This window comes from Rhinatrema bivittatum, chromosome 4 (genome assembly GCF_901001135.1).
Source record: "Rhinatrema bivittatum chromosome 4, aRhiBiv1.1, whole genome shotgun sequence".
Taxonomy (NCBI): Eukaryota; Metazoa; Chordata; class Amphibia; order Gymnophiona; family Rhinatrematidae; genus Rhinatrema; species Rhinatrema bivittatum.
The window spans coordinates 341,845,047-341,869,925 of record NC_042618.1 but is presented as its reverse complement, the minus strand read 5'-3'; the positions used below and the strand labels follow the sequence as shown (position 1 = coordinate 341,869,925).

The 24,879-nt window shown below is 43.2% G+C and overlaps 1 protein-coding gene across 1 annotated transcript in view; it reads right to left on the bottom strand.

Moving 5' to 3' along the window:
• The window catches only part of GRB2 (growth factor receptor bound protein 2), a 127,691-nt gene that overhangs the window by 24,861 nt on the left and 77,951 nt on the right, over positions 1-24,879 (bottom strand). The window contains exons 3-4 of the mRNA XM_029600539.1: positions 15,955-16,052; positions 12,363-12,485 (exon numbers count right to left, since the gene is read on the bottom strand). Of these exons, the coding sequence (XP_029456399.1) occupies positions 12,363-12,485; positions 15,955-16,052 (221 nt within the window). The remainder of the gene's footprint in view (positions 1-12,362; positions 12,486-15,954; positions 16,053-24,879) is intronic.

Genomic DNA, 24,879 nt, shown 5'->3' with positions numbered 1-24,879 from the left:
TCATAGTGGTTTCAACAGTCGGGGGTATTACACCTCCAGGTAACCAGGTGTTGCATGGCTGCCATGTGGTTGCCCGTATGGGCATATTACCTAGCATAGTTTGTTCAATATCCACCCATCTTTTCTGCTCACCTTTTTTATTCCAATCTATAAGAGCTCTTTATTTGTGCTGCCACATAGTACCAACCTAGGTGTGGGACACCCAAGCCGCCTCGTAATTTGTGTCTGTAGAATATTCCTCTTGCTACCCTGGGGGGTTTCCTTTTCCATATAAAAGGCAAACAACTTTTTTTGCCAGCATTTAAGAGCGGAGGTGGAAACATGTATGGGAAGGGTCTGGAATAAGTAAAGAAGCTTAGGTAGAACGTTCATCTTTATTGAATCAATTCTGTCCAGCCATGACAATTGGGTTCTGGACCATTTGTCCAGGTCATTGAAGATTTTGGAGGTGAGAGGTGTATAGTTCAGTCGGAAAAGATCTTCTACTTTATTGCTAATTAAGACCCCTAGATATTTTATTTTATGAGGGGCCCATTTAAAGGGGAACTCCGCCTGCAATCTTGCTATTTGATCTGGAGGGAGGGAGATATTCAAAATCTCAGATTTATTGAGGTTTAATTTAAAACTAGATACTGAGCTAAAATCCGATAATGTATCCATTACATTCGCCAAGGATTTTGGCGGATTTGATAGAGTAAACAAAATATCGGCGAATAAAGACATTTTGTAATCCACACCTCCTATTTCAAATGCCTGTGATAGGCGCTGAGGAGCGGATTTTTATAGCTAACGGTTCCAAAAACAATACAAACAACAACGGGGATAATGCGTAACCCTATCCCTGTCTAGATCCTCTTTCTATGGGAAACGTGTCTGAATACGCTCCATTCACCTTGACACATGCCTTAGATTTTCATATAATATAGATATCCAATGTAAGAAAAAGGGACCAAAGTTCATTTTTTCCATAGTGTGAAACAAATATGGCCAGTAGACCATGTTGAATGCTTTTTCTGCGTCTACTGACAATAATACAGCTGGAGAATGTTTCTGTTTGGCCCACCAAATGAGATCAATGATTTTGCGGACATTGTCCACCACCATCCTCCCTGGGATAAATCCAGTTTGGTCAGGGTGGATTAATTTGGTCACCACTTTGTTTAGACAGTTGGCTAATATTTTAGCTAATATTTTTAAATTGATATTAATTAGGGTTATGGGGCGATATGAGCCACATTCCATGGGATCTCTTCCAGGTTTTGCCAGTATTGCAATCCTAGCCACATTAGATCCCGCAAACAGGGACAGTCCACTTCGCAATGAATTAAAGAGCTCTAAGAGAGGAGCGGAAATTTCTGAAATGAACTTTTTAGAAAATTGGGCTGTAAAGCCATCCAAGCCCGGTGCTTTATTAGTTTTATGGTCCTTAATCACTTTCATAACTTCGCTCAAAGATATAGCTTGCTCTAGCAATTGTCTCTCCTTTCTAGAGATGGTGGGGAGAGTAACCTGTTCTAAGAACTCATCTATCCTGCTCTCCTGAATTGTTACATCTCTCGCATACAGAGCTCCATAGAACCACTGGAAATGCTTAAGTATTTCCTTTGCTGAGACCAATAAAGATCTATCCTCCCTCTATATTCTGGTGATCCGAGATTGAGCTATGCGGTGTTTCAACCGTTGTGCCAAAAGTCTGCTAGCTTTAATTCCCCACTCAAAATGCTCCTGTCTCGTGAGGTTTAATTGATAGGAGACAGCATCAAATGTTAGAGAGCATAAGTGGGTCCGGGCTTGTTGCAATTGCAAAAGCACAGAGCGCAATGGCCTACGCTTATGCAATTCTTCTAGTGAAGCAATCTCCTTTAATAATTTTGTTTTTTGGGCAAATTTCATCTTTTTTTTTGTACGTGCTCTGTGAAATAAATCTACCACGTAGTACTGCTTTTAGGCATTCCCAATATAGTGGTGGATTAGATAAAGAAGCCTCATTGTTTTTTTTATAATCCCCAATCTCAGCTTTAGGGTAGAGCAAAAGGTCTCGTCTTCCAGTAAAGTGTCATTCAGTTTCCAGAATTTCCTTCCAGCTTCAGCATCCAACAGACGCAACGTTACCCACACCGGGGCATGGTCTGACCATGTTATCTGGCCTATATCAGCCAAATAATCTTCGGGCATATAATTCTATCTATTAAAATAAAATCAATCCATGAATAAGATTTATGGAGATTAGAATAGAAAGTATAATTCCTATCATGGGGATGTCGAGATCTCCATATATTGAGGAGCCCCCATTTTTGGATGAGGGATTGAAGATGTTTTCTCTTTTTTCACTCCCAGACCTCCCCCTGTAGAGTTGTTAACACGGGGATGAATTGTCATATTAAAATCCCCAGCTATTATCCAATGTCCCTCCCCGTCTGTGTTCATAAGATTATTTATTATATCAAGATACATATTATATTTCCCATGTGGTGCATAGATATTTAGTAGAGAGTAAACTTCTCTCCCGACTTCAATCTGAACAAGTATGAATCACCCCCTTGGGTCCGCACGAACTTTCTTTACATGATACTGTAAATCTTTATGCAACAAAATACTGACCCCAGCATATTTATTGGATTTAGAAGCTGCTGCAAAGAATTGTTATGGGAATAAAGACCATTTCAATAAATGTTCATTTCGTCTCATCAGGTGGGTTTCTTGCAAGAAAATAATGACCGCACCTGAGCTTCCTCTCAACAATTGGCGCTTACGCGGGCTATTTAATCCCTTAACATTTAGGGACCATATGATAACGGATGCCATAATGCTATGGATACATGTGCACTAGCATGCGTTCCGTTCTAGCATTCCCCTCCCGCCCTGGCAACCATACGAGCTCATTAGATAGCAAAATTCTTCCCCCGATATTATTTAAGGATACTGCCTGTACCGTGATGTTGTATTGAAAGATAAACACCCTGATTAGACCAACATTAGTAACCCGTAATATACATAATTCTGAAAACTGCATGTAGTGTGCCCCCCGTCCCCCTTTCCCTTACTATCCTGCCATGTATTCATAGCAGATCTGCTATCGCAGATGGGGTTGTAAGCATGTGCGGAACAACTCCCACACTCCCCGAGCCTATGATAAGCAAGGTATTAACAACGATAAATACATGTGCAGTAATTGCCCCCTAACTTTAACTTTCGCTATAGAATAACATATTATAGCATAAATTGTGACTCAACCACTGATATAATGACCCAACAGTTACCCTGATAAACATATACGGGTCCCTAAAGAACGAGAAAAGGAAATTCTTTAGACCTCAAAGTCCATTCAGCCATTTCCCAACAGTTTGTCCTGCGAGGAGTCTTCATTCTGTCTGCGGAGTCTCCGACCCCCTTTAGTTACCTGCTGCCATTTCGGGGTATCGCTGCTTTGGGCCTGAGAGAATCTCTTAGGTGCTGCAATAAGTTTGACCGCGTGGCCTGCATTCCGCAAGATGGCCGCTGCTTCTTCCATGGTTTGAATCTTGGTAGTTACTCCTTTAATTGTTGCCAGTCCAAATGGGAATAGCCAGCGGTACCTGATTCCTTCTCATCTGAGAATGGTGCGATTTCGCGAAATTCTATCCCTTTTTTTTGAGCGTTATTGGGGAAATATCTGCGAAGACAGCAATGTTATGCGATTGCCATTCCCAGGTCTGTTGTTTCTTAGCTGCCATTAACACTTTCTCCTTCACTACATAACGATTAAAACAAGCTATAATGTCCCGTGGTTTATTTCCCACCTTCGGTCCCCAGGGATCTATGGGCACGTTCAATTTCCACCTCTAATGTGCAGGGCTCAGATTCCGATCCCTGTTGTAGGAAGAAACTGCATGTTTCTAACTGTCCCTGTGCAGTCCGCATAGTCTTCAGTCTCTGGAATGCCAAGAAAATGTAGATTATTTCTGCGACTTCTATTTTCTAGATCTTCCAGCTTGATTTGTAATTCAGCCGATTCCTGAGATATCTGTAAGTATTTGGTTTGTAATACGTCCAACTTAGTTGTTTGTGCATCTATCCACACATTGCAGTCATCAACCCGTCATCCGATCTCCGCCAGCTCTTCACGTAGATCAGCCATCATTATTAGCAGTTCTTTTTTTTATTATCCTTCATGTCCTTTCTCAGCTCCCTGAACCATTGTCGAAATTCATCCCTAGTTGGTATGTCATTGGAACCTGCCACAGTGAGACTGGGGCATGTATCCTCCTCTTCCTCCGAAGGCTCAAGGCTCGTGGTTTCTCCAATGTCAGTAAGCCCCTCATCTCCTAGTGCATTTTTAGAGTAGGAGAAATGTTTGAAATCCACTCCTTTTTTCTTTTGAGCCATCTGTGTACGATAGTCTGTTGGATGTCATAAGGCAAGATCACAGTCCCTTAAGCACTGGCAAATTACTGCTGAGGGCTCGAGGAGTCAGGGAGCTCTGGTTTAAGCAGCCATTTTGCTCCGCGGTGCTAGCACCCCCTCCACTCAACCAATTTCTAACCCAGTCAGTCACTTTAGGGCCCATACCTAGGGTACTCAATTTGTTTTATTTTGCCTATTCAGACCTGCATTAAAGGCCATACTAAAATCTAAGTAGACTACATCTAGCGCTTTCCCCGATCCAACTCGCTGGTCATTCAAAGAAATTGATCAGATTCATCTGACAAGAACTACCTCTGGTAAAAACCATGCTATCTCAGATTTTTCAATTCACTGGATTCCAGAAACCGCATTATCCTCTGTTTTTAGCAGCAATTCCATTAATTTGCTCACCACAGAGGTCAGACTAACTGGCCTGTAGTTCCCAGCTTCCTCCTTACTTCCACTTTTATGAACAGGAACCACATCTACTCCTTACTCTAAAGAAGCACTGAAAAGGTCAGCCAGTGAAGCTGCCAGAACTTCTCTAAGTTCCTTTAATACCCTTGAATATATATACCATCTGGCCCCATTGCTTTAAGTTTATTTAGCTCCTCACAAACACTTTTCTGAAAATTGATTGAGATGTACCTCACTTCTAATCTTATTTGTGTTTGTTTTATGCGGTCCTGCTCCTGGCCCTTCCATAGTGAACACACAGGGGTAGATTTTAATAGGTGCACGCGCTACCCAGCGCGTGCACATGGATGCACCAATTTTATAACATGTGCGCCGGCCTTCCCCAGTTCCCTCCTAGTCCGCTCCAATTAGAGTGGACTGGGAGGGAACTTCCCTACCCCCCCCCCCCGCCCATACTCCCTTTCCCCTCCTTCCCCTGTCCTCCCCGACCCCTTAAAAGATCCTACCTTTTTTTTTCTTTGTTTAAGACTTATGCCAGTTCCTGAGCTGGTGAAGGCTGCCGGCGCATGATCCCCCGGCACAGTGGCAAGTGGCCACTGTACCGGCCACCTCCAGCTCTGCCCCACACCGCTCCTCCCCGTCCCAGGACTGCCTCTTTTGCGAGGCCCGGCTCTTGTGCATGTATCACGGGTTACACACGTGGCCGGGCTCCTTCTAAAATGCGCGCAAGGCCCAGCCGTGCGTGTAACCCAGAATTTATGCGCGAGGTGGGGGGGGGGGGGGCTGTTAAAATTCGCCCTATAGTGAACACCAAACAAATATTTGTTCAACAATTTCACTTTTCCCTTCTCAACTTCTACATATTCCTATCCTGTACCTCTAAGTCTCACAATGCCACTTTTGCACTTCTTCTTATCACTAACATGTCTAAAACGTCTTGACCCCTCCCCCCCCTTTTTTTTTTTTACCTTATTTGCTGGTTTTTTCTTCCATTTGAATCTTTGCATTCCTGACTACCTTCACAGATTCTTAGCTTTTCCAAATACTGTCAACTTGTCTTCCTCGTTCTGTGGTCTCTTGTAGTTTCAGCACTAAGCTTTGTTGCCTTACCTTATTAGCTACTTTAGAAAACCATAGCGGGGGGCGCTCTCGCCGCGGAGCAAGATGGCCACCTAATCTAGAGCTCCCGCGCGTTCCGGGCCGAAATCCGCCGGTACCCCCGTGAAACTTGCAGTAAAAGCTGGTAAACCACCTGATTCCTCATTCGGAAACAATCGCAATGGCACAGCGCAAAAAAGGTACTGACTTAAAGCAGTTTGCGTTCTCAAAACTTCCCGATTTAGAAGAGGGGCCTGAGAGCACGCCGGAAGCCTCGGTCTCGAGTGAAATGGCATCCAAGGGGGAGAGTATGTTGAGTGGCACACAGACGGCAGCTTCGGAGCTCCCCACAAAAGATGATTTTCGCCGCTGGTTTGGGGACCTTCGTAAGGAAATGAAGGACAATAAAAAAGACCTCATGGCAACCATTCAGCAACTAAGGGAGGAAATGACTGAAATAGGCAGGCGAGTGGATGATTGTGATCTGCGTCTGGATGTGCACTCTGAGAAAATGGAGGCACTCACTAAAATGGTGACCAGGGTCACACAAGACTCAGATGCTTTTTCAGCTAAAATGGAAGATTTAGAAAACAGGAGCCGACGAAATAACTTGAGATTCAGGGGCATTCCTGAAACGGATATGTATGTTGACTGTGAAGCCACGATACAAAGGCTATGTACTTATCTCCTGCAACAAGCATCCATGGACACGGCAGAACAGGACTCAGCTATAAGGGTTGATTTGGAAAGGGCACACAGGACCTTGGGCCCTAGAATTGCTGGAAAACCTCGAGATATAATAGTCTGCTTCACCAGATTCCCTGTGAAGGATAAAATTTTTCAAATCGCAAGGAAAAAGGCAACCTGGGACTGGGAATCCCACAACATACAAATCTTCACAGATCTGTCTCCCCTGACATTGAAGAAACGCATGGAGTTTAAAGAAATCACGACATTGCTACGTAAAGAGAATATCCGATACCGCTGGTTATTCCCCTTTGGTATCGCTATCACCATCGACGGCGCCACGACCACAGCTAAGAATCTGCAGGAAGCGGCCGCCATTTTGAAATCAGCAGGCCATCATGTGAACGCTACTGTCCCAACGGGGAGTTCATCTTCATCTTCTGCTCCCCTGGAGACCCCACGATGGCAGAGGGTCCGAAATGGGGGAAAGAGGCTGCGACGTCATTCGGAAGACAGCTCATCGGACCTGGATAAGGGGAAGGGATGACCCTGTCATGCTTAAACTGGTGATGTTCTAATCTGTTGGACTCAGGTTCCTGGTCACTGCGATGTTGTTTCATGTTACCTTTACCTGTTTGGTTATTGTTTATATAGTGGCTTACACTGTGGTTTACTTACAAAGTACTAGGGGGGGGGCCGGTGGAGGGGGGGCCGGAATTGGGGGAGCGGGCTTCGCTGGTGACTGATACCCCCGTACCTTTACGGAATGTTATTTGTACAGTTCCGTGAGGCTTACTGGTGGAAGGGGGGTGGGGGGGAGGGGGGGGAAGGGTTTGTAAATTCAATGCACAACGGAAATAATGCACAATACCTTCTTACAATGGGGGTCACAAGTTTTGACATGCAGCAGGGATTGTTTACTGGTCTGCGAGGGGGGTTGTATAGAGGGCGAAGGGTGGGGCTGATGCAGTGTCTAGGGTGGAGATTAATGCGAAGGGAGGGTGGAGAGGGGGAGTACCATGATGTCATTTAAAATATGGTCCTTGAATGTGAAGGGCCTCAACAGTCCTCAAAAGAGGCAGCACTTTAGACGAGAAGCCCAGATGTCACAGGCAGATATCTTGCTTTTACAAGAAACACACTTGCAGCAAAAATATGTCCATTTGCTTCAGTGGCATCTCTACCCCCACCAATACCATGCTGCAGCCCCTAAGGAAGGCAAGTACACTGGCGTTAGTATTTTAATTCGGAAGGACTTCCCTGGCACAGTCCTTCAACATATTGCTGACCCAAAAGGTCGGTTTTTACTGCTCCAAGTAGCGGTAGCTAAGGAAATATACACTATTGTCAATGTATATGCTCCAAATACCTCTCACTCGGCATATATAGATCAGATTGATAACATTCTCAAAACAGTAGAGGATAATCATTTACTTCTTGCGGGGGATTTCAATATCACCATACAGCCGAGAGTGGATAATTCTTCTGGGGGTGGATTAGGTTCAGCGGACGGTCGCAAGCGTCTCAAAAAATTTATACAGACCAGGGAAGTGCTAGATATCTGGCGTCATAGGAATACTGCTACCAGAGACTACACATTTTATTCCCACCCCCATCATTCTTATTCCCGCATTGATTATTTCCTACTGGACAAAACACTTAACTTTCGGGTGAAAGATATTGGTATTGGTCCCATAACTTGGTCGGATCATGGTGCGATTTGGTTGTCCTTGAGAACACAGGTCACTCAGACTGGGTTACGTTATTGGAAACTTAATGATTCTTTACTGGAGAATGATGTATTTTGTCAATCCATACGATTAGCGATAAAGGAATATCAACAATTTAATGGCTCCGATGCACACTCTAGGCCTACTCTGTGGGAATGTTTAAAGGTGGTTCTCCGGGGTAAATTTATATCTCAGGCTTCTCACCAAAAGAAGGTCACTCAAGCACGGGAGGCAGAATTACTGTCCACTATCTCAGGCTTGGAAAAACAACATAAGGTATCCTTGTCTACCAAGGTTTATGGCCAACTACAGAGAGCTCGCATGGCTTTGAAAGATCTTCAAGCGAAAGATATTGCCCATAAATTACAACTTATTCGGCAAGAACACTTTGAGTGGGGTAACAAAACTGGTAGGCTTTTAGCCCGCAAATTGAAAAAATTGTTCACCCAAAATCAGATTACCAAGGTTAAAGCAGCGGATGGTACCATATTGGACTCTGCAGAGCAGATCCAGAGTCGATTCCAGCAATTTTATGGGGTCTTATATACGGCAGACTCTGGTATTTCTACCGAGAACATAGATGATTACTTAGCTACTATCAATTTACCCCAATTAACAGATGTTGAGCGGCAGTATTTTGAGAAACTTATTACGCCAGCTGAACTTTCGCTTGCTATTAAGGCCCTCAAACCTCATAAGGCGCCAGGTCTCGATGGCTATACTGGCCTTTTTTACAAAAAATTCACGGACCAGGTGTCTCCTTATCTGCTTGAGACTTTTAATGCTTTGCGAGACGGTGAGTCCCTGCCCGCTGAAGCTAATGTAGCCGGCATTACGATTCTGGCAAAACCAGGACGCGACCCCATGGAGTGTGGGTCTTACCGCCCAATCTCCTTGATCAACATTGACTTAAAATTATTGGCCAAGATTTTGGCTACACGACTGAATAGGGTGATGGCGAAATTGACTCATCCTGATCAAGCCGGATTTATTCCGGGGCGAAAGGCAGCGGACAATGTCAGAAAAATTTTAGATTTACTATGGAATGCCAAAAGGGATCAAACCCCGGCCATATTGTTCGCTATCGACGCTGAAAAAGCGTTCGATATGGTCCACTGGCAATTTCTCTTTCGTACGCTGGAGAAAATGAACTTTGGTCCCAAATTTTTAACCTGGCTCTACAAACTTTATGATAATCCCCGAGCGAGAGTAAAAGTTAATGGGACTTACTCGAATCCATTTCCAATCACTCGGGGCACAAGACAGGGGTGCCCCTTGTCTCCTCTGTTATTCGCTCTATTTCTAGAGCCCCTCACTACGGTCATACGGGGCGACCAGACAATATCTGGCATAGGGGTGGGGGTGGACGATTATAAAATGTCGCTTTTTGCGGATGACGTGCTGTTCACCCTTACAAACCCCCAACAATCTCTGAAGGGGGTAATAGACCGACTATCTGAGTTTAGCTCGGTGTCGGGCTTTCGCCTTAACCTTGATAAATCAGAGGTTTTGAATATATCTTTGCCCCCTGCGCAAACATTGGGCCTGCAACAACTCTTTCCATTGAAATGGGCTGGGTCAAAACTTAAATATTTGGGGATACAAATTGGCCAGAACTTGGATGATCTGTTTAAATTGAATTACCTACCCCTAGTGTCTAAGATTTTCCAGGATCTGGATACTTGGACTAGTTTGCCTATATCCTGGACTGGGAGGGTAGCTGTAGTCAAAATGTCCATACTTCCCAAATTCAACTACCTATTCCAATCTTTACCGATCTCGATCCCCACGGCTATGTTAAAAAATTGGCAGAAACGTCTGTTCGCTTTTATTTGGAAGCGGAGACCTCCTCGCGTAGCACAAGCTACTCTTTATCGCCATAAGTTACGAGGGGGCTTGGGGGTTCCAAGACTCCAATGGTACTATGCTGCGGCCCAATTAGCTGCCATTCTGACATGGCATAAGTGTGGTGAGAAACCTAGATGGGTAGACATAGAACAGGCCAACTTAGGCTCCATCCCGATGCGCGCCCTTATATGGCAACCTAAGAAATCTTTGAAAATTGAAGGTTGTATTTCTTTACCTTTACGTACTACCCTACAATCCTGGGATCGGTGGAAAGCTCTATTGGTGGGCACGAGAAGATACTTTATGAACACCCATTTATTCCATCATGCATCCTTTCCTCCAGGGTGGGAATCTGCATTATTACATGAGTGGAAGCGCAAGGGAATAACGACTATAGCCAAGCTTAGAGATAGAACTGATTTTATGACATTTCCACAATTGCAGGAAGTGTATAACCTCCCGTCTACTGCCTATTTCTCGTATTATCAACTACAACAATTCCTTAAACAAGAAAACATAAAGGCAGAAATAGCTAAAGGTCGCTCGCAATTTGCAGGCTGGTGTGATTTGGCAGATCGCATAAAGGGTCGTCTATCGAAAATATATACACTATTACAAAACTCGTTGTCATCACGGCCCAAATATGTTTCTAAATGGGAAAGTGATCTGGGAATGATACTATCGGAGGAGGAGTGGGATCAGATCTTTTTCCATACTAAGGGATGTTCAGTCTCCTCCTCCCTCACTGAGAATGGGTATAAAGTCCTGTTCAGATGGCATCTCACGCCGAGTAGATTGTACAAAGCTCAACTGTGTGCATCTGACCAATGTTGGAAGGGGTGTGGCTATAGTGGCACGTTCTTGCATATGTGGTGGGACTGTGTTCAAGTCAAGAGATTATGGTCGGATGTGCAGGATATTATATGTAGTACATTAAAGAAACGTGTTGTCCTATCACCGATGCAAGGTCTGTTAAATGCACCGGTTGACGGCTCCAAATTTGAAAGTACATTGGTTGGTCAGTTCTGTCTAGGGGCACGATGCATTTTAGCGCTTTCCTGGAAACACCTTACTGTACCCACTAAATCTTGCTTAATACAAAAGTTAGACAATATGTGTGTAATGTACAAGATCACAGCCCAAAAGCACAGACAACTCCCCAAATTTGACAGGACGTGGGCACCCTATCTTCAGTGGAGAGGGGAAGAGGGTTCTCTTGATGAGGACGCCACTACCTCCCCTACACAATAGGCATGGATCCCAAGAATTCAATCAGACTCAGATGATTATGGTACTGATCTCCTTTCTTCACTTGTTTTGTTATAACACGTCATAGTTTTACCTCACATTTATTGCTGACAGCAGTATCCAATCCCATGAGACGAGCAGATGTTTCCTTAGTGGCCACGGGAAAACTTTTATTCTTCACATTTGTTTATCATATTTGTGCATTCTTATACATATTTTTCTTTTTGAAACGGTTGTACGATAGACCTTTGTATGTCTTTTATCTTTTGATTCTGTGTTTTACTTGGTTCTTGATTGCGTAATTTTGTAAATTTATGCATCTTATTGTACAACGCTTCATAATCAGTGCATTTTTGAATAAACATTATATTGAAAAAAAAAAGAAAACCATAGCAGCCTTTTTTTCTCTCTTTTATTTATTTTTCTAACAAAAAGGTTAATTGTCCTTATATCATCTTTTAGTTTTGCTCACTGCTCTTATACTTCCCCTAGATGTTCCCATCCAGATAACTCCTTGAGGTAACCCATTTTAACAAATTTAGTACCTGATTCACTAAGGGTTTTTCCCATAAGACACTAAATGGGAGAAAAGCCTTAATGAATCTGGCCCTTAGTTTTGACATCTAGGACCTTCACACCTTTGACTGAACCTTCATCTCATACTGCTCATGGTATGTGGAAAAACTGACCTATTTGGAGATGTTATAACCCCCCTTGAAAAAGACACGTTATTATAAAAAGCTCTAATGCAAAAACATTAGTGTATAATGTTATCACATTTGTTAAGTAGCTGTTTAGGTTACTTAACAGAGAATAAAAAAAGCTCTCTGAAAACAAGGAACGCACAATAACTTGTGCAACGAAGAAGAACAAACATAGATCAGTGAAACATTGGAACCAAGCATTTTTGACCACTAAGACTTTTCTCTGCCTAGCATCTTGGTAACTTACTTTACTGACAAGGAGAAGTCTCCTGGAGCACTTTCGCTCTCCCGTATGAGAAAGGCACCATCATGTCTCTGTTTTCCAAGCATCTCTTCTGCCTTCACTCGTGGAATCTTTCCAAAAAACCACCTAAAAGAGAAAAAGAATGATCAAAGCAGTGCACATTTTACAACTTCAGGACAGCCTTGCATCATCCAGCTACTCATTTCATGCCTTCAACTAGCTGAAAATCTTTACATCTCTGCAGTGCAGTAACTGTGCCAAGGAACAACCTCTTGAGGATGTTAGAACTAAGCCTCTCCCCTTGTGCCTCAGTACCGGTCCTGCTCTACAGATATCTGGGTTTTATTTATTTATTGCCTCAGTTACATGTACTAGTGGATGGGGACATAGACATCTCGCTCCATATTCTACCATGGCCCTACCATTTAAATCCATTTAAGGAAGTAGAATATGAAGCAAATCTCTCACCCTGCAGATTAACAGCTTAAAATGAGTGAGCACTGTCTATAGGCTCAGCTGGATAGGAAGTGTCTGCCCCAAACTTCCCGCACATCGTCTACCAGCTCACTGCTGCTGCTAATACTTCTCTGCAGCATGCTAATTTTTGTCTTCTCATCTGAACAGCAGCCCATGCTCAGGGCTCGCATTTCACTCTAAGCACGTTAATGCAAATTTGTTTGCTCCCACCATAAATGGGCAATTCTTTGAGAATCATAAACTTCACCCATTTCTCCCTTTGATGGATTCTGAGCCCAGTTTAAAAAGTGTTCTGAATAGCAATGTGAATACCATCACTCAGAAATTTTTTTTTTTGGCCTGGCAGTTTCTTCATACTCCTTTGGGCTTCAAGCTCAATTGGAATTGGCATCTCCTGGATTACAGCAACATAGAAATATGACAGCATTATTTACTCCTCTCTGTAGAAGTTTACTTGTGATCTGGATGGTGATGGAAACTGTATTATGTTTTTATTTTATTTATTTAAATCTTTTCTATACCGTTGTTAAGAAGGATCCGTCACAACGGTTTACAATAGGGCACATAAAATAAGGATGCTGAGATATATTAATTTACACAAATGCCATAATGATTCGGTACATAGTTTTCTAAATGATATAATTGGTTTGTGATACAATACTGTCCAGGAATTATCAGTTTGAAAACAATTCTAACTTTATAAGTGTCAACTTCTCTTCTGGGGAAGAACGAGAAGGTAGAGTAAAAACAGATAGAAATATAGCTACATACTTTACTTGTTCATACCTCTCACTTCGCCTGCCTCACTGTTTCCCCTTCTCTGTTTGGTAGGCTTGCTTGAATAGCCAAGTTTTTAAGCCTTTTCTGAAGGTTTTGTTGTCTTTTTGCAACCTTAACTCTAGTGGCATGGTGTTCCACAGTGTGGGTCCTGCCAAGGATAATGCTCTCTCTTACTTGAGTTAGTCTTGCTGTCTTAATTGATGGGATAGTAAGGAGTGCTTTATTCGCTGATCTTAGGTTTCTGTTTGGTACGTGTACGCGGAGGGCTGTGTTAAGCCATTCCGCTTTTTCGTTATGTATTAATTTATGTATGATGCAAAGTGTTTTGTATTGTATTCTCTGCTCAACAGGTAGCCAGTGTAACTCGGCTAGGGTTTCGGTGATGTGGTCTCTTTTACTTTTTCCGGTCAAAATTCTTGCAGCAGTGTTTTGTAAAATTTGTAGTGGTCTGAGTGAGGTGTATGGTAAGCCTAGTAGTAGCGCATTACAGTAGTCGGTGCTTGCAAAAATCAATGCTTGCAGGACTGAACGAAAGTTCTTTGTCATTAGAAGTGGTTTAAGTCTTCTGAGTACCATAAGTTTAGTGTATCCTTCTCTAACGTTTAAGGATATATGTTGTTTTAAGCTTAATTTGGTGTCAATTATAACTCCTAGGTTCCGTACTTTCTCCGCTAGTTCAATCTTTTGGTTGTTTTTGAGTGTGATAGTGTCTTGAATGATCTCTGTCTTTTTGCGTTCTAGATGTAGGAATTCTGTTTTCTCTATGTTGATTACTAGTTCCATTTGGTTTAGTAACTGTTTTATGATGTCAAGGTACATGTAGTAGTTTTTCTTGTTTATTATAGACGTTTTGTCTAATTTATGTACACAAGCTTTGTACTGAATTTGTTTTTGAAAATATATTGAAAAACATACGATGGCAGAAAGATTATATGGCCTATCAAACCTGAAACTTCATTTGCAACTGCTAGGATATTTCCCCTTTTTTTTTTTATATCCCTCTCGCAAATCAGCTCAGCCACTGCAGTGCCGGTTCTCGGCCAGGGGCCATAAACCACAGTTCCCTCCAGAACCCAGATAATGTGGACCCCAAGTCTGACCACAAGATGTTACCATTGAGCGACGGCCACGACTCCCTCCCTGCCAGAGACCGTGAATGCTACCACCACAGCTTCCTATCCAGCCTGGGGAACAGAAGCCCGGCCATGAATCTAACTTAGGTGTAAGAACGTGATCAAAGGTCCACAAAGCCCAGCATCTCGTCTCCAAAAGTGGCCAATGCAGGGCTCTAGGAAGTACATGACAGTCCACAACAATTGAAACTGAGCCACCAGGCCAGTTCATCATCTAGCATTTTATCTGAAATTATAAAATGGTTCTCGTGCAAAAGGGGCATCTGGATTTCAGTTCAAAGAAAAAAGGAAAAAAATTCCCTCTCCCAATTGCCAACCCAGTCAGTAGTGGTTTGAAAGTTTTGCTCTATGCAAACCCTCTAAAGCAGATTTTCCTCTTACCGAAAGAAGCAAAGCATCCAGGACACAGTCTACTGCACTGCATGAGGAGCGTGATCATGTTACTTTTTTTTTTAAACTTTTAACTCAGTGCGAGATATACCACATTTACAATGAAACAAGCAGGGGTATGCACTGCCACTGGCCTTGGTGAAGTTAAATTCCCGTACCAAGCTCAGCTCAATGGTACATAATTGCAAAATGTGGTATCAACTGCCCTACACAAAAAGCTTGGGAATTTACCAAACAGCACATTTTTAATTAAATTAAAACCAAAGAGAATCACAGCAGAAAACAAAGATGAGAATCTGACTGCAACAAAGCAAACAGTAGTAAACTAAAACTTAGTAAACTCTGTTGGACCCTGGGTCCTTTCTGAATTACTTTATTTGCTTTGGTAATTCTGGTTTATTATTTAACATGCTGTACTTTCCTTTAAATAATACTTAAACCGGCACTATTTTTATGCCCGAGATCAGAAGTGCTTACATGTAGGTGGGTGTGTGGGTTACCATGCGACTCATATCCTTTGCTGTTAGGTACTAGGGTGACAGGTGTGCCTCTACTTCGCACACTGCCTCTGAACTCTCCTTATGACTATTCACAGCTGCATGTGGTTAAATACCCTCTGTATTTTCCCCTAACCTATCCTGCAGCCTTCATGCTACAGACAGCCATAAAAGTGGCAGCAAGCTGGGGAGGAAATGCAGTAAGATAGATGTGCACAGAGAGGATCAGGAGTTTTGAAGCAAGGCCAAGCCCCCCTCCTCCCCCCATTTTACAGCCTGTTACTGGGAGGGTGGGGCATACCACGCTTTTATACTTACGGATGGGGTTTCATTTCTATGTAGTTTTTGGGGATGAAGCCGTCTTTGCCATTTAATTCTGCTTTGTACCAGTTCTGATCACATTCTTCATTTAAAACCTGCAATGGAGTAAAAGCACGCACCATTTAATTATCCCAAAGAATCTCAGCCTCTCAATTCCACATTCCTTCTTCATAGCAGAGAACCAGCAAACACTGCTGTGGCCCCCAAGTGTCCTTTTGTACACCCACCTTTTATGCTACTGTGTTATCAAATGTCAGTATGGTCTTATTGTTAAAAAGTGGGCTTCAGAAAGCATTATTCAAGCTCACTACCAACTCTTACTTCAGATATGAATGCTGAAGAAAAGTTAGGAGGGACAGATTTGCTTGACTGTATCCTGCACTAAGAACATAGGACTGCCACGCCAGTGAAGGTTTTCCTCAGAGTCATAGAAATTACCATGTCTGACATCAGCCCAAGGCAGAGGCACATTTCAAATTTGTAATATTTTTCATTAAAAAAACCCCCAAAAAACAACACACAAACTTTAATAAGTCAAACAGGACCTTAATGTCATACAATAGCTACAAGAAAGCCAAATATTTCACTTTCACAAATGGGATTTATTGCAGTAGGGTTCCTTTAAAGTGACAGTATTAGCTAGACTTTATAGCCACATATCCCGTATTTTCAAATTCCCTTCTATTTTCTTTGGGGGGTGGCCTGGCAGTTTTCTCCTTCACTTTTGGACTTCCAACCCTCAATCAGAAGTAGCTTCAGCTGGAACTAGAGGGCCAAGATCCTTCGTTCACAACTAGCAGGAGGTTCTCCCCCCGCCCCCATTTCTCTCACCCCATTTAGTTCATCCAACATCACCGTTCGCGGTAAGGGCTCCGCAGATTGCAGCTGGATCCAGGGACCAGCACACAAGCACCCAATCTGGCTGTTGCATGGTGGCTGGGAACCCTGCCACCCCCCCTGGCTCCACTTCTCCCCAGTGACGGTGAACGCAGCATCCCCAACTCCAGCCGGCTTGAACAGCTGAAGCATGGCTCAGGAATTGTAGCAAGATAACCCACATCATGGCTGCATATGCCACTTTAATATTTTACATTTACCAGTGAAATGACCACATGTGTTTCTGATGGAAGGGTCAGCACAACAGTGCCCAGATGTATTTCAGTTAATACCGCTGAAGAGTGCCCAGGAATAGGAAAGATTTCACAAACTTTATAGATTAGTACTGTGTCTGTAACACAATACAGATCAGAACAAAAAAAGAAGGGGGGGGGGGGAGAAATCTTATTTCATCTGTCAACTGAAAAATAATTGTTTCTGCTACTGCTGCTATAATTTCAGTTCCAGCTGCAATCTGCTAAAGGCCCCGAGGTCCCCTGCTCGAGACACGTGCACAGACACTGTGGACACAGTCCACCAGTCACACCCACTCTGATTTACTGTCAGTGAAACAAGGGAACGCCTTGATTTTCACAAAAATGAACCAAAATTTCAAAAGCAACACACTGAAACATCTCCCCTGGGGCCCCCCTCTCCTCTAAAAAAAAAAAAAAAAAAAACCAACCCCAAACCCCTCATCCTTTTCATTCCTTTGCCCCACCGCCAAGATTTCACTTTCCGAGAAGGGGGAAAAGAACAGAGCTGAGTTTCATTTAGGAGAGAGACATCAATCAGGGGGGGAAGAGGGCTGCTTAAAAAGCAGATTAAAAGCTCACTTAAAAAGCATTAGTATCTCCTACGTACTACAAAATTAAGATCAGCTGCCTAAGTTAGAGAGGCCAAACCTCCAAGGTTAATTCTCTGCAGTAGTAGGTGCACTAGAAGAAATTCAACATTTTAGTTTAAACAAACTGTAAACCAGAAAATGGCTGGCAGGCTCCTGGGCAGCATCCAATTAATAGCTAACAGCATAATGACTCTGGACTATTTTGAGTGCTATAAAGTTTCAACACTGGGTGGCTTTTGGTTCCACTGCATCTTTTTTTTGAGGGGGGGGGGGGGGGATTTTGGCTCAGCAGTTTCCTCCTCCTTTGGGACTCCAGCTCAAATCAGGAAATGCCTCTGTTGTGCTACCACACCATGAGCCCACATTCACATCTACCTGGGTACCTTCCCTCTCCCAACTCAGCAATAGCCCTTGGCCAGGAACCACAAACCACTGCTCCTCCCAGAACCCAGCTAACATGCAGGCCCGATGCTATACTGGGCGCTGGCTACAGCGCACGGTTTGACCAGCATCCATATCTCCCAATGCAAAACGCCCGTCCTATCGCACGCGTAGGCAATAGTGCTCATCACATGCAGATGCACGTCGATGAGGCTATTTTCGATTCCCCCTTCTATGCGCGGGGTCCCAGTGTCGTGCTTTGAACCACGTGGTTCTAAGTGCGCCAATCGGGCCCTGGCATGGGAGGAGAGGGGACGCAAATGAACAGCCGCAACTCCCGTAGTTGTCCTGCTTGCAGTGGGTGAGTTATGGTAAGTCCCGGGGTCACCTGCTATCATGGGTGTTAGCCCCACCTCCTCTCCCGGCACTTGACTCTTCACCGCTGCGACCCGGGAAACGCAGGCTGGCCGGTACTTTCTCTGCAGCTGCGGGGCATGGGACTATCTTGGCTGCCTCGAACAGCTAATCATATTCCTCCTGCTCCTCTGCGATGGCCCATGGCAGTAGATCAACCTCTCCTGTCATTCCCACAGCTGCAGCCCAGGCCCAGGATACCCCCACAATCTCCCGTCGTCCTCCTGCTAGCAGAGGGTGAGTTCAGGGATCGGGAGAGGGAAGGAGGCAGAAAGGAGTGAATGAGCAAGGATAGCCATGGGGGAGGGAGGTAAGGACCCAGGGATAGTCATCAGAATAATTATTGGGGGGGGGGGGGGGGGGGGGAGGTGGAGGAGGAAACTAGCATTGACCTGTGGATTGCCATAGGGGAGGGGGAGAGAGAAAGAGTGAACCAATGGGGATAGTCATAAGCCCCTTAGATTTTATCCATGGGTCACAGCAATTTTCTCTCTTTTGTGACCCAAAAAATGCCCTTGACCTATCCATGAGTATATACGGTATACATCAAGAGCAATGAGGAGTCAAATTAGTCACATTTTTTTTGTTAAATTTTTCACGTACTTTGCTGGTCCATTAAAAGGGTGGCAACCTCATGTTACGTTCCAAAAACTTTATATAGGGACTTAGCACCAGAGGTTGTAATAAACCACAAAATTTCAGGTCCCTAACAGGGGTTGTTTGGCTGCAGTGCTCGGACAAATTGGCCATTGTGTGTTGCGTGGAGCACAGTACTCTGAGAGTGACCTTCCTTCAGCTGCTTATAGCTCTTGAACTAATAGAGATCCAGCTGAAAAATTTTGCATAGTTTTTGTTTGAGGCCCTAGCAAACATCCACACAAAAGTGCACCCCCCCCCACATATCCTACCCATATCAGCTCTCCCCCCCTCCTCCCTACCCCCCCACCACACACCCACGAGAAAACTGAATCAAATTGAAATCTCTCAATTAAAAAAAACCTCTGTTGTAAAACAAATTCTGTATTTTATGATTCATTTGAATCCCCTATTTTTATTTTGGTTTTCCTCCAAAAAAAAAAAAAAAAAAAGGGGGGGGGGAGGTACAAAGTAGAAAGCGAGACGTAGAAAAAATGGCCCTAGCCATGCACACTTCTCCACCCCTCACAAACCATCTGCGCTAATTCCCCCATCCATCCACACATATGAAGGGAGGAGGAGAGGAGTGCGCAAAGGAGACAGTGTGTACAGATCCCATCCCACACCATCGGTTACCCTCTGCTGTGCCACCACTACCATCTCCTCCTACTCTCCTCCCCCCCCCATGCATGCAGGTAAAGAGAGAAGGAAAGAGTACCCTACCCATACGCACATGAGGGGCAGAGACCAAGCAGAGCATGCAAGGGCGAGATGGGCCTCTACGGAGAGTCCGAAATGAGGTTCCTAATGAATTTGTTTCAACTAATAAACTAATCCACAATGATAAAGCCGACTGGCTTAACACGGCACTGCGCGTGCATGTACCACAAAGAAACCTGAGATCTGCAAATAAAGCTCTACTAACTGTCCCCTCTGTCAAATCAGCACATCTCACGCAAGTAAGGGAAAGAGCACTGTCACTGGCTGGCCCAGTACTCTGGAACACCATGCCACTCGAAATAAGACTACAGACAAATCTGAAATTATTCAAAACTAATCTGAAAACCTGGCTTTTTAAACAAGCATTTTATAAAGATAAAGAAAAGGAGAAAAATAGTTGAGCGATAAGGATGCACCAAGCTAGAAGTTTTTAGTAACCTACATAAGCATATTAATGTTAAAATCAAACTGCCTAATTTGTTCCTAACAATCAGGTTTAACTTACACACTTAGTTTATTATTTTAAATTGTTACTGCACTATGATGGCACACGAGTAATTTGTAATCTATACCACCCATATTTCTCTTTATTGTGCCCTTCTGTAAACCGTTGTGATGGTTATTTAACTTAACGATGGTATAGAAAAAGTTTTAAATAAATACATAAAAAATAAACTAGATTGCCTAAAAAGTGCTGCTAGTGCTGCCTCCTGGACAGGCAAATAAATTGTGATGCGCCCTGTTCAGAAAAGTTGCAGGCAGAGTTAGACTGAGCTCTGGGTCCTTTCCTCTTCTAACATAGTAAATGACAGCAGAAAAAGACCCAAATGGTCCAATCCAGTCTGCCCATCAATTTTTTTTTTTAAATGTATTTCTTTTTTAAATGGGTAGTAACTGCCGCTCCGTGCAGATTACCACTTATCCTCGTTTCCATCCTTTATCTCAAGCCAGTTCCAGCGCTTCTCAAGGAAACAGAAAAAAAGTAGCTCCTTCCTTTTTTTCTCAGTCCCCTTTCCTTGCCAAGCCATGAAAATGCTAAAGTGTGGTTGTTCACTTAGGCTGTAGCACACATGAAAACCAGAACCTTGCTCAAGAAAAGGCAGGAGTGTGAAACATGTGCCATGGCCCTCTCCTTCATATGTGATGTGACATAAAGGCAGATATGATTCCTAAGTGACTAGCAAATCTAATAAATATTATGGGATAAGGGAAATCCATTTATATTTACAACTCAGATAGTACCAGGGTAACTTAGTACATGACAGCAGGGAAGGATCAAGTGACCATTTCATTTGGCCCAGTTTGCCTTCCTCTCTGGTTCTCTACCACTTTGGGTAGACGAGTATATAAATTCCCACACAAACCAGCACCAGCTCCCCCCCCGCTGGTCTTACCTAACCCCTCAACTTTGCTCCTACTAAAGCCCTTCTATATCTGTCGTCAACATGTTTAAAATTTCTATGACTGTGCAGGCCCCTCCACCACCTATTTCAGGCACTGTCTTCCTTGTGCTTCTTAAAAGTCCCATACTTAACACAACACCCCCACCCTATGTCTTCCCACTAAGCTTTGTAATAATTCAAACAGACACCAAAATTAGTGAGATGCTTCTCTGACATATGCAGCTGCCTTGTGGTGTGTTCAATATATTTATAAATGATTTGGAAAGAAATACGACGAGTGAGATAATCAAATTTGCAGATGACACAAAATTGTTCAGAGTAGTTAAATCACAAGCAGATTGTGATAAATTGCAGGAAGACCTTGTGAGACTGGAAAATTGGGCATCCAAATGGCAGATTAAATTTAATGTGGATAAGTGCAAGGTGATGCATATAGGGAAAAATAACCCATGCTATAGTTACACAATGTTAGGTTCCATATTAGGAGCTACAACCCAAGAAAGAGATCTAGGTGTCATAGTGGATAATACATTGAAATCGGTTCAGTGTGCTGCGGCAGTCAAAAAAGCAAACAGAATGTTGGGAATTATTAGAAAAGGAATGGTGAATAAAACGGAAAATGTCATCATGCCTCTGTATCGCTCCATGGTGAGACCGCACCTTGAATACTGTGTACAATTCTGGTCGCCGCATCTCAAAAAAGATATAATTGCGATGGAGAAGGTACAGAGAAGGGCTACCAAAATGATAAAGGGAATGGAACAACTCCCCTATGAGGAAAGACTAAAGAGGTTAGGACTTTTCAGCTTGGAGAAGAGACGACTGAGGGGGGATATGATAGAGGTGTTTAAAATCATGAGAGGTCTAGAACGGGTAGATGTGAATCAGTTATTTACTCTTTCGGATAATAGAAAGACTAGGGGGCACTCCATGAAGTTAGCATGGGGCACATTTAAAACTAATCTGAGAAAGTTCTTTTTTACTCAACGCACAATTAAACTCTGGAATTTGTTGCCAGAGGATGTGGTTAGTGCAGTTAGTATAGCTGTATTTAAAAAAGGATTGGATAAGTTCTTGGAGGAGAAATCCATTACCTACTATTAACTGAGTTGACTTAGAAAATAGCCACTGCAATTACTAGCAACAGTAACATGGAATAGACTTAGTTTTTGGGTACTTGCCACGTTCTTATGGCCTGGATTGGCCACTGTTGGAAACAGGATGCTGGGCTTGATGGACCCTTGGTCTGACCCACTATGGCATGTTCTTATACCTCACACATCCACACTCATCATAAAAACCCTTTAAATATTCTATACATTGTTAGCAATGCAAGTACTATATTAAATGGCGCGTTAAGCTATCACAATATGATGATTACAATCATCTTTTTTCAAGTAAATCTCACAATTAAGTTGAAAACCATCTATTACAGTCATAAACAGACTCCAAGACTAGAATATATGCCTTTCACCAATAAAATATTTTAAAACAGCAGACACATGAAATAACACCCCATAATTTAAAATAAATTAAAAATCTCCAGCTCTCCAAACCATTAAATAAATTAATACCTGGCATCTTGATTTCCCAGAGATTGTTATGGATTTGGGTGAAGGGGCCACATTCATACACATGCAGGCTCTCTCTGTTTCTCATGCATACATGCAAGCTCACACACCCAGGCTCTCTCTCAAATATATATATCAGAAAGCTCTCATGCACACATGCAGTGCACTCATATCCACATGCAGCTCTCATGCACATATGCAGGCTCTCTTTCATACACATATTTATTTATTTATTTTATTTATGAAACTTTTAATATACCGACATTCATAGGGCATATCATGCCGGTTTACAAATAACTGAAGCAGGTAGAAAATACAATGAACAGGGTGGGGGAGAGGGGAGCAGGCAAGAAAGTGGTGAGAGGTGGGCAGGGGAAGAGCAGCAAGGAAGGATAGGGCAGAAGGAAAGAGAGAAACAATCAACTTGATAAATATAATAAGAGGAACATAATTGTAACTGTTTTAAAATTATAAGTTAAGGCGAGGTACTTATTTACAATAGATCAATAGCATGATTGATAGTTAGGGTTAAGGCTTTGGCAGTGATAAATTCAAGAAAAAGAGGGGGGGGAGAGGGCGACGGATGCATAGGGAAGAGGTGGGAGGGGGGAAATTAAGGGGGCAGGGAGAGTGGGATGGGGGGGTTATGCAGACTCTCTCTCATACATATGCAGGTGCTCTCTATTATGCAAGCTCTCTTTCACTCACACACACTCTCAGACATCCTCCTTTCTTTTGTGCCTTGGCCAGGTCCGCAGTGCTCCTCAAGTCCTACCAGAGGGGAGGTGGCCCTGTTACCGCCAGATGCACCCTTCTGCCAACCCCGAGCCATAGGTCTTTCTTCTGGCATGGTGGGTTGGGCTCTGCTGCGGCCCCGAGACTTCCCTTGGGCCGCGATGGATTGGGTTCTGTCGTGGCCCCACCAAAAACCTTGTTCTGCAACCCCTCTCAGCAGGAGCTGAGATGAAGACCACGTGACCACTGTGACTGACCCACCGAGGGATACCAGACCCCTGATAGGTCAATCCGCCCCTGCAATTATTTCTGTGTGGGGATCTGTAGCAGCTTGGCTTTTTCTGTTTTCCTAATTGGAGGTGTATTGGTGTTTTAGAGCCTGGTTTAATATTTGTAGTGTGGCCTTGTTATCATTTGAGTGAATGCCATAATGCAGGTGTAACTTTGTGCAGATTAGTTTGCGTGCACTACTGCAGATTCTAGTACTATGTTAAATGCTATATTTCCGTTTCCATTTCTGTTTTGTACTGCACGCAGAGTGGCTTTTTTGGGTTTCCATTCCAGTTTCTGTTGCCATATTTGTAATTTGTGGTCTTTCTGTACTTGAAGGACTGAGGTGAGGTATTTAACTAGCATGGCTAGTAAAAACAAACAAACAAACAAAACACAACAAATAAGGTGAGGTTGGGTTTTATCTCAACAGGACATGCATTGGTGGTGAACTGCTGTCTTTTTATAAGTAGGGCTATTGAACCTGGTAGTAGAGGGAGTTTGCCTTGCTGTTATTGAAATAACACCAGAATATCTTTTTTGTATGAGTTGTACGAATGCTCTGGTTTTGCCTTATGCCCATTGCTGAGGGCAGGGGCGGGGTTGCTGTGGATGAAAAAAAAAAGTGTACATTTATTTTATTTAAAACGTTTTATATACAGACATTCATGTGCACATCACATCGGTTTACAAGGAACGGGGTTAATAAAACATGATTTAAGAAAGTGGAAAATAAAGTTACATGTAACAGGACGATGGAAGGAACAAGTTGGGAGGAGTAGAGGAAGTAAAAGGATCCAGTGGACCTGAGCAGAGCGATTAAAGAAGAGATTAATTATTAACTGTATTCAATATTAACTATACTCAAAATTAACTAAATGTTAACTAGATTAGACTTCTAGGATCTTAGGAAAGGGGTGGGGGGAGAGGGGAGAGGATGCTCTTGAAAAAGGGTAGGAGGGACGAAGTTATGTATAGGCCAGTTTAAATAGCCAAGTTTTTAGTTTTTGTACCATGTTCTTGGCGTAGTTCAGGAGGCATAGAGTTCCATAATGTTGGTCCCGCTATG